The sequence below is a fragment of the Aspergillus aculeatinus genome (genome assembly GCF_003184765.1).
Source record: "Aspergillus aculeatinus CBS 121060 unplaced genomic scaffold BO66scaffold_64, whole genome shotgun sequence".
Classification (NCBI taxonomy): domain Eukaryota; kingdom Fungi; phylum Ascomycota; class Eurotiomycetes; order Eurotiales; family Aspergillaceae; genus Aspergillus; species Aspergillus aculeatinus.
Genome location: NW_020291533.1, coordinates 193,072 through 206,807, shown reverse-complemented (window position 1 = coordinate 206,807; position 13,736 = coordinate 193,072). Strand labels below are relative to the sequence as shown.

General features: G+C 51.4%; 5 protein-coding genes across 5 annotated transcripts; 4 read left to right on the top strand and 1 right to left on the bottom strand.

Annotated features, from left to right (window-relative positions):
- Positions 1 to 1,180: 1,180 nt before the first annotated feature.
- BO66DRAFT_443126 (NAD(P)-binding protein) lies at positions 1,181 to 1,988 on the top strand (the record flags this gene model as incomplete). The annotated part of the gene is made up of 2 exons (XM_025651484.1): positions 1,181 to 1,214; positions 1,270 to 1,988. The coding sequence occupies 2 exons, from the start codon at positions 1,181 to 1,183 to the stop codon at positions 1,986 to 1,988; spliced, it is 753 nt and encodes a 250-aa protein (XP_025499263.1).
- Positions 1,989 to 3,193: 1,205 nt separating this feature from the next.
- Positions 3,194 to 5,760, top strand: BO66DRAFT_475096 (cysteine--tRNA ligase). The gene is made up of 2 exons (XM_025653197.1): positions 3,194 to 3,546; positions 3,605 to 5,760. The coding sequence occupies exons 1-2, from the start codon at positions 3,256 to 3,258 to the stop codon at positions 5,711 to 5,713; spliced, it is 2,400 nt and encodes a 799-aa protein (XP_025499262.1). The 5' UTR covers positions 3,194 to 3,255; the 3' UTR covers positions 5,714 to 5,760.
- A 436-nt stretch (positions 5,761 to 6,196) lies between these two features.
- On the top strand, positions 6,197 to 7,691 carry BO66DRAFT_475095 (uncharacterized protein; the record flags this gene model as incomplete). The annotated part of the gene is made up of 3 exons (XM_025653196.1): positions 6,197 to 6,236; positions 6,306 to 7,339; positions 7,404 to 7,691. 3 exons carry the CDS (start codon positions 6,197 to 6,199, stop codon positions 7,569 to 7,571), a joined length of 1,242 nt encoding a protein of 413 aa, XP_025499261.1. The 3' UTR covers positions 7,572 to 7,691.
- A 768-nt stretch (positions 7,692 to 8,459) lies between these two features.
- Positions 8,460 to 11,017, top strand: optD (small oligopeptide transporter, OPT family; the record flags this gene model as incomplete). Its single annotated transcript, XM_025653195.1, has 3 exons — positions 8,460 to 8,628; positions 8,693 to 10,540; positions 10,662 to 11,017. The coding sequence occupies 3 exons, from the start codon at positions 8,460 to 8,462 to the stop codon at positions 10,955 to 10,957; spliced, it is 2,313 nt and encodes a 770-aa protein (XP_025499260.1). The 3' UTR covers positions 10,958 to 11,017.
- A 502-nt stretch (positions 11,018 to 11,519) lies between these two features.
- BO66DRAFT_213408 (putative RNA annealing protein Yra1) lies at positions 11,520 to 12,461 on the bottom strand. The gene is made up of 4 exons (XM_025642609.1): positions 12,136 to 12,461; positions 12,002 to 12,072; positions 11,680 to 11,944; positions 11,520 to 11,619 (listed from the first exon to the last, which is right to left on the bottom strand). The coding sequence occupies exons 1-4, from the start codon at positions 12,259 to 12,261 to the stop codon at positions 11,617 to 11,619; spliced, it is 465 nt and encodes a 154-aa protein (XP_025499259.1). The 5' UTR covers positions 12,262 to 12,461; the 3' UTR covers positions 11,520 to 11,616.
- Between the last annotated feature and the right edge of the window lie 1,275 nt (positions 12,462 to 13,736).

Sequence of the window (13,736 nt, the reverse complement as noted above, 5' to 3'; positions counted from 1 at the left end):
GGTCATACCCAGCAGCAGCAGCAGCAGCAGCAGCAGCAGCAGCAGGAGCTAGAGCTCACCTCACCGTCTCATCGTGACATCGTGACATCGTGACAGAAATCAGGGTCGAAGACTAAATCTATATATATACAGATCGCAAGACACGTATTGCGGAAGATTGCCATTAGCGGGATTCCACTCTGGGAAAAAAAACAGAGCACTGCGGCAAGGAGTTCCGATGCAACATGCGTGAAAGAGGTAACGTTGGCTGTAGGGAGACAGATTATGATTATTTAAAGGCAAGGTGATGATGTTGCTTGCATCTGATATGCTTGATGCGAGATACTGAATGCTAGATGCTACGCTACGCTACAGACATAAGTGAGGCTGCCGCTGTGCGTTGCCAGGGCTCGCCAGGCTTGTGTTTGACCGCCCGTTGACGTTGTTTTGCGGTGTGATGCGCCGACATTGTGCGGATTCAGGGTTCGCGTGCGTTTGTTGACGGATGGATGGACAGATAAACAGATGGCGGCAATGGTCTAGATGCTTCGGACGTGTGTGTGTGTATGCATGCATGCTGGTCATTTGTGGTGGATTCTGCCTCTTACTTTGTGTGCACGACTTGGGAGGTTCGTACGTCATATTATGATGCTCAGATGGATGACGGACCATTCCTTGGGGGTGGTATGCTGTAAGCTGTAAAGTGAAGCTCACACTGCCTTGCACTCACCTTAAGCATGGATGCGGCCGATGCGTGGGATATGCGTGATGCTCCGAGTTTGAGCGCTTGCTACTCACTTCTTACTTCTACGTTGACCAAATAGCATGGCCGAGAAGATGCTGTCGTTGATGAGAGATTCTTAATGAGTGTACCACTGGTAGCAGCCATTTCTAGTGCTTGCCTTTGACAGACAGTCTACATCTCCAGCAGATCTAAATAGTGTATCCTTGTGCATTAGCTTAAGTTATATTATGTGCATCTGACCAGGGGCCGAAGCGGGTTTAGGCGGAGATAGCAGAAAAAAGATCGAGAGTACCATACCAACGGACTTAATATCACTATACCCGGCGAAGTCTCATCTATATGAACTTTGGATTGATATCCATTGCCTACAATACTACGCCAAGCGCAAGACAACAGTCATTCATGTAGCGGCAATTGTCAGCAAGAAACGAGATTTGATCCTCAGTTCATGAGAGCATGGCCACCACTTCCAAGCTGGTCCTGATCACAGGTATGGCAAGTTTGACCTTGAACGAACCAGCACTCCTGTCTCAGCGCAAGTCTAGGTGCAAATCAAGGAGTCGGTTTCGAGACGGCCAAGAACCTTCTTATCTCGAGTCATGACTACCACATTCTTCTAGGCTCTCGCGATCCAGCCAAAGGCGAAGAAGCCGCTCAAGCCCTCCGTATCCTCCCCGGGATCAAGGGAACCGTGTCCACCATTCAGATCGATGTGACGGACGACAAGTCCGTTGACGAGGCCGCCGTACACGTTCAGAAGAAGTACGGCCGACTCGATATCCTAGTCAACAACGCCGGCATCGCAATCCTGAATGAGCCGCCGTCCCGCGAATCCTACCGAAAGGTCTTGGACGTGAACCTAGTCGGGGCGCTGAGCACCACGGAGGCCTTTCTGGACCTGCTGCGACGGTCGTCCGAGAAGCGACTCATCTTTGTCAGTTCAAGCACCGGGTCAATCACCCATGCTGCTGATCCCGAGTCCCCATACTATAACCCGCGGGGAATTGAATATCGCTCGAGCAAGGCTGCATTGAATATGATGATGGTCTTGTACTGGGCACGGCTAAAGGCTGAGGGATTCAAAGTGTTTGGAGCGGACCCAGGGTTGTGTGCCACGAATTTGACCGGCGATCCCGAGTCTCTGCGGAAGAGAAATGCTGTGGAGCCCTCAGAAGGAGGCCAGAGAGTGGCTGCGGTGGTCAAGGGAGAGACAGATGCTGATATAGGGAAGGTGCTGGGAGTTTACGGAGTCTCTCCTTTCTGAGTGTGCGAGGATTAGAAGGTAGTGCGGTGCGTAGTGGAATCTGTATATGACTGTCGTCATCTGACAGTCAGGCCTTGCCGATGTTCGCTGACAGCGTCAAATGAGATAGTGTCTTCTGTAATATGATTCGAAGCTACCATCCAGATGATTTTCCGTCTCGTACATTACACGAGAGCAGCATGCTTTTGCTCTAAGGGCGTGAATCATACTCTCAAGTGTCGTGCTGCAATGGTTTCAAGAGTGGCCCCCATGTCTGTGACAAGCTTAAGAACCATTCTAAAGCGAGCCCTGATGACTATGCCGACAGTTTGTGGATGCAATGCTGTGCTTCAAGGACCAGGCATCGATTGCCAATAGACGCAAAACAGTAACGTGGAGAAAGGGGTGAGGCATAGGTGCTCTTTCGTTATCACCGGTCGACCAGTAGTTGTTGAGGCTGGAATCCATCCAGATGACGAGGTAGCAAGGATATCGGAAATTGCTACCGTATCTCGGAGCAATGCTGAATCTAGCCGCCCCAGATGGACGCAAGCATGTCTTAGACATCTAAAAGTCATTGGTGCCCACGTTATGACCAACGCAATGCCGGCTGGCTTACGTGCATCTATCTGCGTCCGCAATCCATACATGTCTGACAGACAATGAGCATTGCTTTTTGTCAGTCGAGGGTGACACAGATCCTGTTCAATGGACGGAACTCATCTCATGCACCGAACTATCTGTTTTCAAACGTCTAGAGTGATTCAATTGAACCTCAGTATGACTATAATGCATTAGTCCGTTGAGCTGTCCTTGGGAATACTCCATGTTCAAGTTAATGTCTGTTGCTCACAGCCTCATTCATAAGTGCTGGGTTCATTCTTTCATGGATGAGTGTGATTGGTGGTGGCTCTGCAGTCATTCAAAATGGGTGGTACAAAGGTGATAATGTCTCGTGTCTCTGTTGTTCTCCGTTGTACCTATGAGTCGACTCGCTGTAGAAGGTTGCTTTGAGTCATTGATGATTGTATCATGGATTCTTGGATAGGACGTAAGTGAGCCTGGCACTGATCACATGTATATTACTCTTTTAGGCAGGCGTGCCTTGATGAGTCAATCTGCCCGATTTGCACTAGCGCAGAGCGGGGTGGTCGGCGGTGAGAGAGTTTGGAGCGCATAATCCAGCGACGTGCTAAAATCTTCCAGCAATTGTATTATGCCACCATCACGAATACCCCTCGTTGTCAATCCCCAGTTCTTCTTACGGCGTTTCAGTCGGTCGTTCAGGATGGAAAGTCGCCAACAACCTCCGTGGCAGCAGCCGCCCGCGCGCCCCGACGCCCGTCTCCCTCCTCTCAAAGTATGGAACTCTTTGACCAGATCCAAGACTCCTTTCGTGCCCTTGGATCCCGAAGGACGCAAGGTCAAGTGGTATGCTTGCGGCCCAACTGTTTACGACGATGCGCACCTCGGGCACGCGCGAAACTATGTCAGCACCGATATCCTACGACGTATCCTTAAGGACTACTTCAACTATGACGTGCAATTTGTTATGAACATCACCGATGTTGACGACAAGGTATGAGCCACCGCGTTAGGAAGGATGCTTGAAGGACTGGCGTGACTGATGGCCACAGATCATCCTTCGCGGTAGACAACAACATCTATTCAACAAGTATATCACGGAACATCCGAATATTACCCCCGAAGTCCTCGAAACTGCCCGATCGGCATACAGCGCCTACATCAAGAAGAACCTCCCTCTGATCAACCCGGACACGAAGCCTGAAGATTTTACTGCGGAAGTCGACAAGGTTTATGGACTGGTCCTCAAGGGCGGCTCGTTGGAGGCAGATAAGAAGCCGGGAGATGCGGAGACCAAGATCAAGATGCACGTTAAGACCGCGATGGCGTCATCTTCAGCCATCGCGGATGCCGCGAAGAAGCCCGAGACACCGAGCCAGGCTTTCTACGATGCCACACAGGATGTGTTCTGCTACTACCTTGACATCACCCAAGGATCCACGATTCCCGGCGATGCTTACGAAATCTTCACGAAGCTCACGAAGAAATACGAAGACCACTTTATGCGCGATATGAGAGATCTGAACGTTCTCGATCCCGATGAGATCACACGAGTTACCGAGTATGGCCCACAGATTGCGGACTTTGTCGAAAAGATTGTTTCGAATAAGTTTGGGTATGTGGCCTCGGACGGCTCTGTTTACTTCGACATCAAAGCGTTCGAAGAAGCCGGCAACCACTATGCCCGACTGGAGCCGTGGAACAGAAACAACCAACCTCTGCAGAGAGACGGCGAAGGTGCCCTGTCCCGGGCAACCGAGAAGAAGTCGCCCGACGACTTCGCTCTTTGGAAGTCGTCTCGACCTGGTGAGCCTAGTTGGTCTAGCAAGTGGGGTCAAGGAAGACCCGGGTGGCACATCGAGTGCTCTGCTATGGCATCGAGCTGCTTAGGAAGCCAGATCGATATCCACTCAGGTGGTATTGACCTTGCTTTCCCCCACCATGATAACGAGCTTGCTCAGAGTGAAGCCTACTGGCACGAGCACAAGCACCAGTGGGTCAACTACTTCCTGCACATGGGCCACCTTTCCATTGCAGGCTCTAAGATGTCCAAGTCCTTGAAGAACTTCACTACCATCAGTGACGCGCTTAAGCGAGGTGATTACACTGCTCGCAGTCTGAGAATCGTTTTCCTGCTGGGTGGCTGGCGCGACGGAGTCGAGATCACGGATGAGCTGGTCAAGAGCGCCTCGTCATGGGAAGAGAAGGTCAACAACTTCTTTGTTAAAGTCAAAGATCCTTCCACATACCAGACTTCCGCTACCGATGCGGCATCTACCGAAACATTGACACAGGCCCTCAAGTCCACCCAAGACAAGGTCGATGAACACTTCTGCGATTCCTTTGATACCCCCAGAGTTATGGCTGCTATCTCTGAACTGATTACCACTTTCAATTCGCTTGATATCCAGACGCTGGAGCCCCAGGCTATTGAATCCACTGCCAAGTGGGTGACACGGATTGTGACCATTTTCGGTCTGAACGGGGCTACTCCGGTGGACAAGTGTGAAATCGGCTGGGAGGGTACCGATGTTCCTGAGGTGGCAAAGCAGTACTTGTACCCGCTTTCCGCCATGCGTGACTCTTTGCGCCAGGTTGCCATGTCCGGAAACCAGATCACATCAGACAAGGTCAAGGAGATCATCGGCGCAGCAGCAGTGAAAGATGCAGACACAACCGAAGCCGCCAAGCCATACTCCCAAGCTCTGGAGTCTTTCAGCTCTCAGCTCGCATCATTGAGCCTTGAGGACTCCAAGAGCTCTTCGAAGGAGATTCTTTCCCTCTGTGACCGTTTGCGTGATGTGGACCTTTTCAACCTTGGTATCTACCTTGAGGACCGTGAGAACAAGCCGGCTCTCGTCCGCCCTGTCACCAAAGACCTGCTGCAGGCTCGCGAAGAGCAGGCGCGCAAGGCTTTGCAGAGGCAGCAAGAAAAGGAGAAGAAGGAACGCCTTGCTCAAGAAAAGCTTGAGAAGGGAAAGCTCAGTCACCTCGAGATGTTCAAGACTAGCGAATTCAGCGCCTGGGATGAGGAGGGTATGCCGACCAAGGATGCTGCTGGCGAACCGCTCGCGAAGAGCCGGGGCAAGAAGTTGAGGAAAGACTGGGAGCGTCAAAAGAAAGCCCACGAAGCGTGGCTTGCAAGCCAGCAGGGAAAGTGATAGAGTAGCACATAGGATCAGAAATTTTGATGCAGTTTTTCAGCGGGACTGAACTTTTCATCCTCATACATCTCTCGCAGTGAATTAGATATCAACCCTGGAATTAGCTTGAGGCGACTCCTACGCAACGTCTTCATTCACTAAGCCGTATGTACCACACTCCCATACTGAGAAGGTAGGTCTATCTTAGATTGTCAACCGTGATATGATTCCTCTCTTCCCCGCGTCACTTCCTAACATCCTAACATCAGTTTCATCGGGGTCATACCTGGCATCGATAAAGGTTCAATCTTCCACAGTACTGTTCCTAAAAGACAAACCTGCGAGCACCTCATAGGTCTTTGACGCACGTTGCTTCTCATCTCTTTCTCTAATACCACCGATATTACCCCTACACCCACCGGTCACTGACAAAGGTAGTGAATAGAACGAATCCCTATCAGTGGGCACTAAGGGAGTGTAAATCCTTCAAAGACCCTCAACATGCGGCTTCGCAAACTTATGTCGCCCTTTTTGGCCAAGGGTAAGTCCGTCCCCTCGAAGAATATATGCATGGTGGCTCATGACTCTTCATCGATTACCCGAAATCCAGATCCGAGGATTTATAACGCGTCGGAAGACAAACAGAAGCATCAGCTCTGCGAACTGCCCACAGAACTGATGGACCTGATTGCTTCCTTCATGGACAAGCCTGCTTTGTGCGCGTTGCGCTTGACATGCTCGACCCTCGAACGCGCAGCCAAGTATCAATTCGGACGGATTGGGCTTCATACGCTACACACAGATCTCTCCAAGTTGAACCTGCTTGCCATGGATGAGCTCGCCGAGACCTGTGGCTTGAACCAGCATGTCAAGAAGATATCCATCGGCAGCGCTACTGGGAACACTATTGGCTACGGTTTCATATGGTACCGTGACATCCTGGAGAACGAGTATCTCAACTTCCTCCATTCTTCAAATGGATTCTTGAAGTTGAGAGCCGTCTTGAAGAAGTTCCCGAATTGCCAATCGTTCCATATCTCGTTGTCCAATCAGCCCGAATCGGGTACCTGGACCGACTGCCTCAGCCCCAGTGATGCAGTGACACTCGTGCTGCATCTCATCCCGAGCATGGCAAGACCTGTCGAGTCATTCAGCTGCTCCTACCCGGACTTCAACAAACATTCGGCAGGGGTCATCGACCCCAGGAGATTCTGCCCCCACACCTTTCATGTTGTCCGCTTCGGCCTTTGCTGGTCCACCCTTACCGAGCTGTGCCTGCTTGCGCAGGTGAAAGACGCTCATCTGGCCGGCTTTGTTCACGAGCTCATTGACCAGGCGCCCAATCTGAAGAAGCTAGACTTGGACTGTGGTGGAGGCGAAGGAGTCGACGCCTTGTTCCAACTTCTGGGACAAGAGGGTAATAACATGAAGCTAGAGGTGCTCCAACTGTCAGGCGTGGTGGGTATCTCGGGTCAGGACCTGCAGAGCTTTCTTCTTACCAACAGAAACTCTCTGCGCATCCTGGAATTGAGAACTGTTCGCTTTGACGCTGGGCTCTGGGAGACGGTTCTGGAGAGTCTGATGCGCGAGTTCCCGGTCTTGAAGGAGCTGACTTTGCTTTGGATCGCTGATAGCACGACCGGTGTACGTGATACCTTTCTCTGCATCTATTCTCGTTGAAAGAGAACATTTGACTGACTGCTCACAGAGATATCCGATCCATTGGGTCCACGACAACGTCAGGGACGTACAAGGTCGCCATGGCCGCATTCGTATTACCTACTCAGGTCTCCCTGTGCACAATGCTCTATACTGTCTTCTGGCACGCTATCAGATCCAGCCTCCGCAGCAGCTGTCAGTTCAAGAGGCCCAGTGAGTGCTTCTATGGCAGTCTCGGGGTGGTATGGTATGTGAACTAGTTGTCCCATTCAGGATAATACGCTGTTGGCGCTGTGTTGTGTTGTCTGGGGTCTGCGAGAGGCTTTAGACTCTCTTGATAACCTATATGTTATCAAGAGATCTGGATTGGAGACAAAGTTAGCTTGAGGTCATAGCTGCTTTGTGGGAAGGTGGGTTGTCTTGTACCAAATTCATCATGATAATTCAATTCGCACCGTATCTCCTTCCTTCGGGTAATCAGAATGTAATTGATGTAGGATGGAAGCTCTTGATGATTTTGCTAGAGCGAAGAGAAGTAGTGATTACGTGTTTAGTCCAGTAGCAAAATGTAAGCATAACTTATCTCTGCCTCTGCATCTGCTGTGTCCCGCGTTCTTACCCAATTGAGACTTTTCCCCGCGTTTTGTTATCAGACCGCACTTCTTTCTTTCGGCATTCTCCAAGAGACATGTCTACAATTCTCTTCTTCTTTCTGCTACTACAGTGAGAATTAGCACGGTGAATGCCTTTGACTTTCTTGTTTTCTTCCGACGCTTCGAAGTATCTCAGTATGCTCGTTATGCAATGCTCCAAACCGCCAATCAGCCCATCGCCGCCATCCCTATCTCTTCGCATAGGGCTAGCACGGCTGTTATCTGCACCAGATAGACTACACCCATGCCTATCGGTCGGTTACACCCTGGGCTAGACACTAGTCAACTACAAAGTGTCAGCAGATGTGGCGATAAGAAGCAGGCTAAGGCGACTATGGTTGAAGTTTCTTAAAGACCGCCAAATCTTGTTTGTGGCTCCGCCATGGCTGCTTTTCTCCCTTGTCTTCCCTTCCCCGTCACCAAGTGCTGGTCACAGCCGTTCGTCCCCCAAGATGGTATCCAAGGACCTGATCGAGATTGAGAAATCCTTCAAGTCACCTTACAGCACAGCCGACCAGGAGGTAGAGCAAGGTCGCCTTGATGAGTTGCATACAAAGGAGGATGACTTGGCAGACAAGGAAGTCTACGACTATGAGTCGGAACACTCACCTTTCCCCGAGGGTTCGTGAATGACCCAAGACATCATATGTCAGGTTGGGCGATATCTAACATGAGTACCATACAGTGCGCGCTGTTGTACCTGAGACAGACGACCCAAGTATGCCCGTCAGCACATTCCGAATGTGGCTCCTTGGCTTCATATTCACAATGGTGGGCTCTGGTATCAACCAATTTTTCTCGCTACGTTATCCGTCGGTACATATCGTATCCTTGGTGGCAGAGCTGCTGGCTTATCCCTGTGGTGTCTTCCTGGCTAAAGTCTTGCCGATGTGGACTATAAGTCTCGGACCATTGGGCAGCTTCTCTCTCAACCCAGACCGCCAGTTCAATATCAAGGAGCACGCACTGATCGTGATCATGAGCAATGTCTCGTTCGGCTATGGGAGTGCGGATTCTACCAACATTATTCAGGCTTCTAGCTCCCAGTTCTACAACTTTGGTCTGTCAGCTGGCTTCTCGGTCCTGGTCGTCCTTTGCGCACAACTCCTGGGATTTGGGGTCGCCGGACTCGCTGCTCCATGGCTTGTTGAGCCAGCGAGAATCGTCTGGCCACAGGTTCTATCGAATTGCGCGATGCTCGAAACGCTTCATTCGCGTGCAAATAGCGTCGCCAATGGCTGGAAGATCTCCCGCCTCCGGTTCTTCCTTTACGTCACCGCAGCTGGCTTCGTATGGTACTTCTTCCCAGGGCTCATGTTCACTGCCCTCTCATACTTCACCTGGGTGTGCTGGATCGCACCTCGCAACAAGATTGTTAACCAACTTTTCGGCATGCAAACTGGCCTGGGATTGAGCCCTATCACCTTCGACTGGAGCCAGGTCGCGTACAACACTAACCCTCTGCTTTCGCCAGCCTGGGCTGCAATCAACGTCTTTGCTGGATTTGCGGTCTTCTTTTGGATCGTCGTGCCGGGCATCTACTATTCTAACACGTGGTACACAGCTTACCTTCCTCTCATGACAGCCGACGTCTACGACAGAACGGGTGCCGAATACAACACCACCCGCGTTATCAGCTCACAAAACACACTGGATGTTGAGGCATACAAGAACTATTCCCCTCCGTATCTCCCAGCCACGTACGCCTTTGTCTACGGACTGTCATTTGCATCCATCACCGCAGTCCTGACTCACATCGGAGTCTGGCATAGCAGAGAGATCTGGGCTGCCCTCAAAGGAAAAAACAAGCTGGACATCCATGCCCGTCTGATGAAGAAATACAAGAACACCCCATGGTACTGGTACGCAGCCATTATCGCGGTGATCACAGCTATCGCGATCGTCGTGGTTGAAGTCTACCATACGAAGCTCCCCGTGTATGGCGTGTTTCTTGCTCTCATCGTCCCAGCAATCTACATGATCCCCTGTGGCATCATACAGGGCATCACTAACGTAGACGCCAATCAACTAAATGTCCTGGCTGAGTTTGTCGGCGGCTACATGTTCGAGGGCAAGCCCCTTGCCAACATGCTGTTCAAGATTCTGAGCACCGATGTGGTAGGTCAAGGCGTCTACTTCGCCATGGACATGAAACTGGGCCACTATCTGAAAATCCCCCCGCGGACCCTCTTCATGGCCCAAGGACTAGCCACCATCCTCGGGGCCTTGACGCAAGCTGGTGTCACCATCTGGATGCTCGGCAACATCAAAGATATCTGTTCCTCCGATCAAGCGGACGGATTCACCTGCCCCAACGGCCGCACCGTCTACTCTTCCTCGGTGATCTGGGGTCTCGTCGGCCCGCGTCGTCTCTACTCCGTCGGCAAGATCTATTCATCCTTGCTGCATTTCTTCTGGATCGGGGCCATCGCCCCGCTCATCACATACGTTTTGTATAAGTACACCCGCAACCGCTTCTGGAAGCTGGTCAACTGGCCCCTCATTTTCGTGGGCACCTACAACGTCCCACCAGGTTAGTCTCCCCTTTCTCTCCTCAATCCCCCGAGCTCCAAGTTACCCACTCATCACCTCCCCTTTTCCTACCCCCCTCTTTTCTTGTCGCACACTAATCATCTACTCTCCCACCCCCACAGCAACCGGAATCAACTACTCCAGCTGGGCCCTCGTCAACTTCATCTTCAACCACCTCATCAAACGCCGCTTCTTCGCCTGGTGGACCAAGTACAACTACATCCTCGCCGCAGCGCTGGACACCGGCCTCGCCCTCAGCGGTATCGTCATCTTCTTCTGCATTTCCTACCCGGGCGCCGTGTTCCCCGACTGGTGGGGCAACAATGTCTACCTCAACACGGCGGACGGGGACGGGGTCCCGTGGAAGGAGATGCCGGCCGCTGGGTATTTCGGGCCCGCGAATGGCACCTGGAGCTGAGAGTGGTCGGTAACGAAAGTAAACATGTAAAAGACGTGGCTGGGGATCGGGGAAATGGGGAGATGACTGGCCTGTAAATAGTACAGGATAGGTGGTTTTTCTTCGTTCAGGTATCTATTGGTAGTTCAACGTATCTTGTTCCATTGGTTGGGGATTTCTCTTTGATGATGACCGTCGCAGTGAAACTTCGCGATACAAGGAAGGTAGTATTGTACAGTACAGCGTGGGTTGAAGATGCCAAGGAAACTGCCCGCACGATGACTCTAAAGCGTACAGAGTAAAAGAACTTGCGAGGAGATGCATTGAGACCCCAAGTTTCTTTATTAGATACAGATAACAGACCCGATCTTCTCACCACCGACAAGTCCTGGACGCAGTGAAAAAAAAAGTAAAAATAAAAGGCACAAAGGGGTAAGACGAGGGGAAAGTGGAGGGAAAGAAGAAAAAAGCAAACCGCGAGTAACATAAGTCCGAAATACAGCAAAAGTGGAGGAAAAAAAGAGGAAAGGGATAAAAGGGTTAAGGGGAATTGTGTTAAGGGGAATTCGACTCGAATCCAACCGGCAGACCCCGAGTGCGCAAAGAGTGTGGCCAGGTGGCGAAGGGTTTGGACGACAACTTCATATCGTTTTTACAAATGAAGGTGTATCGTGGATCATTTACTAGAACACGTGATTAGTCGATGGTTGCACAGAAGCCGTGAGGAGAAAAAGGAAGCTTACAGAGATCTCAGCCATGCCAAGGTCCTCACCAGCGGCAGCCTGTTGCTGCTGAGGGGCTCCGTTCGTCTGAGCGTTACCCTCAGCAGGGCCGGTGTTATCAGTGGTAGCGAAGTAGTCAACCATCTCGGCATCAAGCTCCTCGACGGTCTTGGGCTTGGGGCGGTTGGAAGTGCGGCCGTTCTTACGGGCACCACGGCGACCACGTCCAGGGGCATTAGTAGCGGCCTTGTTGGCAGTAGCAGGCTTGGGCTTGGGCTTGGTTTGACTGGACACATCGACACTTAGTCACCATCAAAAACGAACAGAAAGGATGAATACTTACGCGACACGGTCACCAAGGGACTTGGGAGCGGCAACATCGGGCGCATGGGAGGCATCAACGACAACCTCGATCTGGTATGTGTCAGTACTTAGAGCTTGAGCAGAGCAATAACGATGAGCAACAACAAGACTGACCTTCATGGGTCTGCCATCGACTAGAAGGCCATTCAAGTCCTTGGCAGCCTTCGCAGCTGTATCGGGCTTGCTGAAGACGATGGATGCGATTCCACGGCTAGTACCATTCTGGTTGTAGGTGAGCATAACTCGCTTCACGGGACCTGCAGACTTTGTGAAGTATTCCTATAGCACCAGGAAAAACCGAATTAGTATATCGAATCAAGAAGTTCAGTTGCAGAACCGCGAAAGCATCGGCATGAACACAATTCGAAAGACGCATGATAACGGCCTCAGAAGCGACATCGACATCAAGAAGCATCAGCGAGCACACAGCGGCAGTTAGTTGTCAGCATGGATAGTTTTTCCGCATCTCTACCCGAGTACAGTGCTGTAGGCAGCCGTTCGCTCGTCCACCGTAGAATCTCCAATCAACATTGTAACCCTGGCCAGCATGCCCCTCCACTCATTTCAACCTCACAAGATGTAATGTCATCAGATGCCTGATAAAAGGCTCCTCAAAAAGTTGACAGGACAATCCATCCAGCATGCATGTCCCACATTTATCCCCCGATTGCGAGATCCCAGAAAGGCGGCAAACGTGTACTCAGGATCCCCCAGATGCCCTCCGTAATACCCCAGTCCAAGAAATGCAAGCCATAAATACTCTCACAATGTCCAAAGAAGAATGTATCGTGCCCCAGCCAAGCACGATAGCATCGCTCGATAACACGTGGTATGATATGACGCTCGACCACAACTCGCTCGAGGCGTTGTGTTGGATGTACTGCTGGCATGCCAATGCGCTCGCTGATGCCTGAGAATCCCGACTGGAGGTTTCAATCGAGCTTGACCAAGCGAGGAAAAAATGAAGGCATGCTTCGAAGGATAATCCATAGCACAGTCTGCGGCTTCGACAATCCAGGCGGGACACTGAGAGCTCCGCTCTGGATTGGATGCGCCATTTGCAAGACTACGGCAGAGCTCGACTTTGATAGGCTTTCAAAGCGCGAAGGAAGATAACGGCGCCAAAAGCGTCAAAGGAGACTGCTGCCCGTGCTGATGTCCAAAGTCCACGACGACGATATATGCATGACGGTGGCAAGGATCGAAACGCGAGTGAAGCCGTTGCGCATCGAAGGTTTCGGAAAAGAAACATGGCGATAGAAACCCAAGGCAAAGGCCTTTCGATCAACATACCTTGATATTGGCCTCGTTCACATCGGCAGGCTGTGAGGGGGGCGTTAGCTTTTGGCTTCCTGCAAGAGATTTTGGATCTAACATACCAAGCCGCTGACCATGATTTTACTTTCACGCGAGACGGGGTGTCCATTCTGAGCGACTTTGCCGGCAGGCTTAGCAGTCTTGGTGGTCTTCTTGACTCCACCGACTGGAACAGAAGCAGCGGCGGCCTTAGGGGCCGAACGGCGGTCGCGACGACGAGCACCCTGGCGGCGGCTGACGAGAATCTCGTCGAGAGACTTGTCCAACTTGCCAGACATGATTGTAGTTGATTGGGGGTTTGTCGAAGAAAGGATGAGAGATCGATCGATAGCTTTCGCAAGTCGCGAGTGTTACGCCACTGAGTTCGCGACTTTGAGGAAGCGAAGGCGATTGTTCTG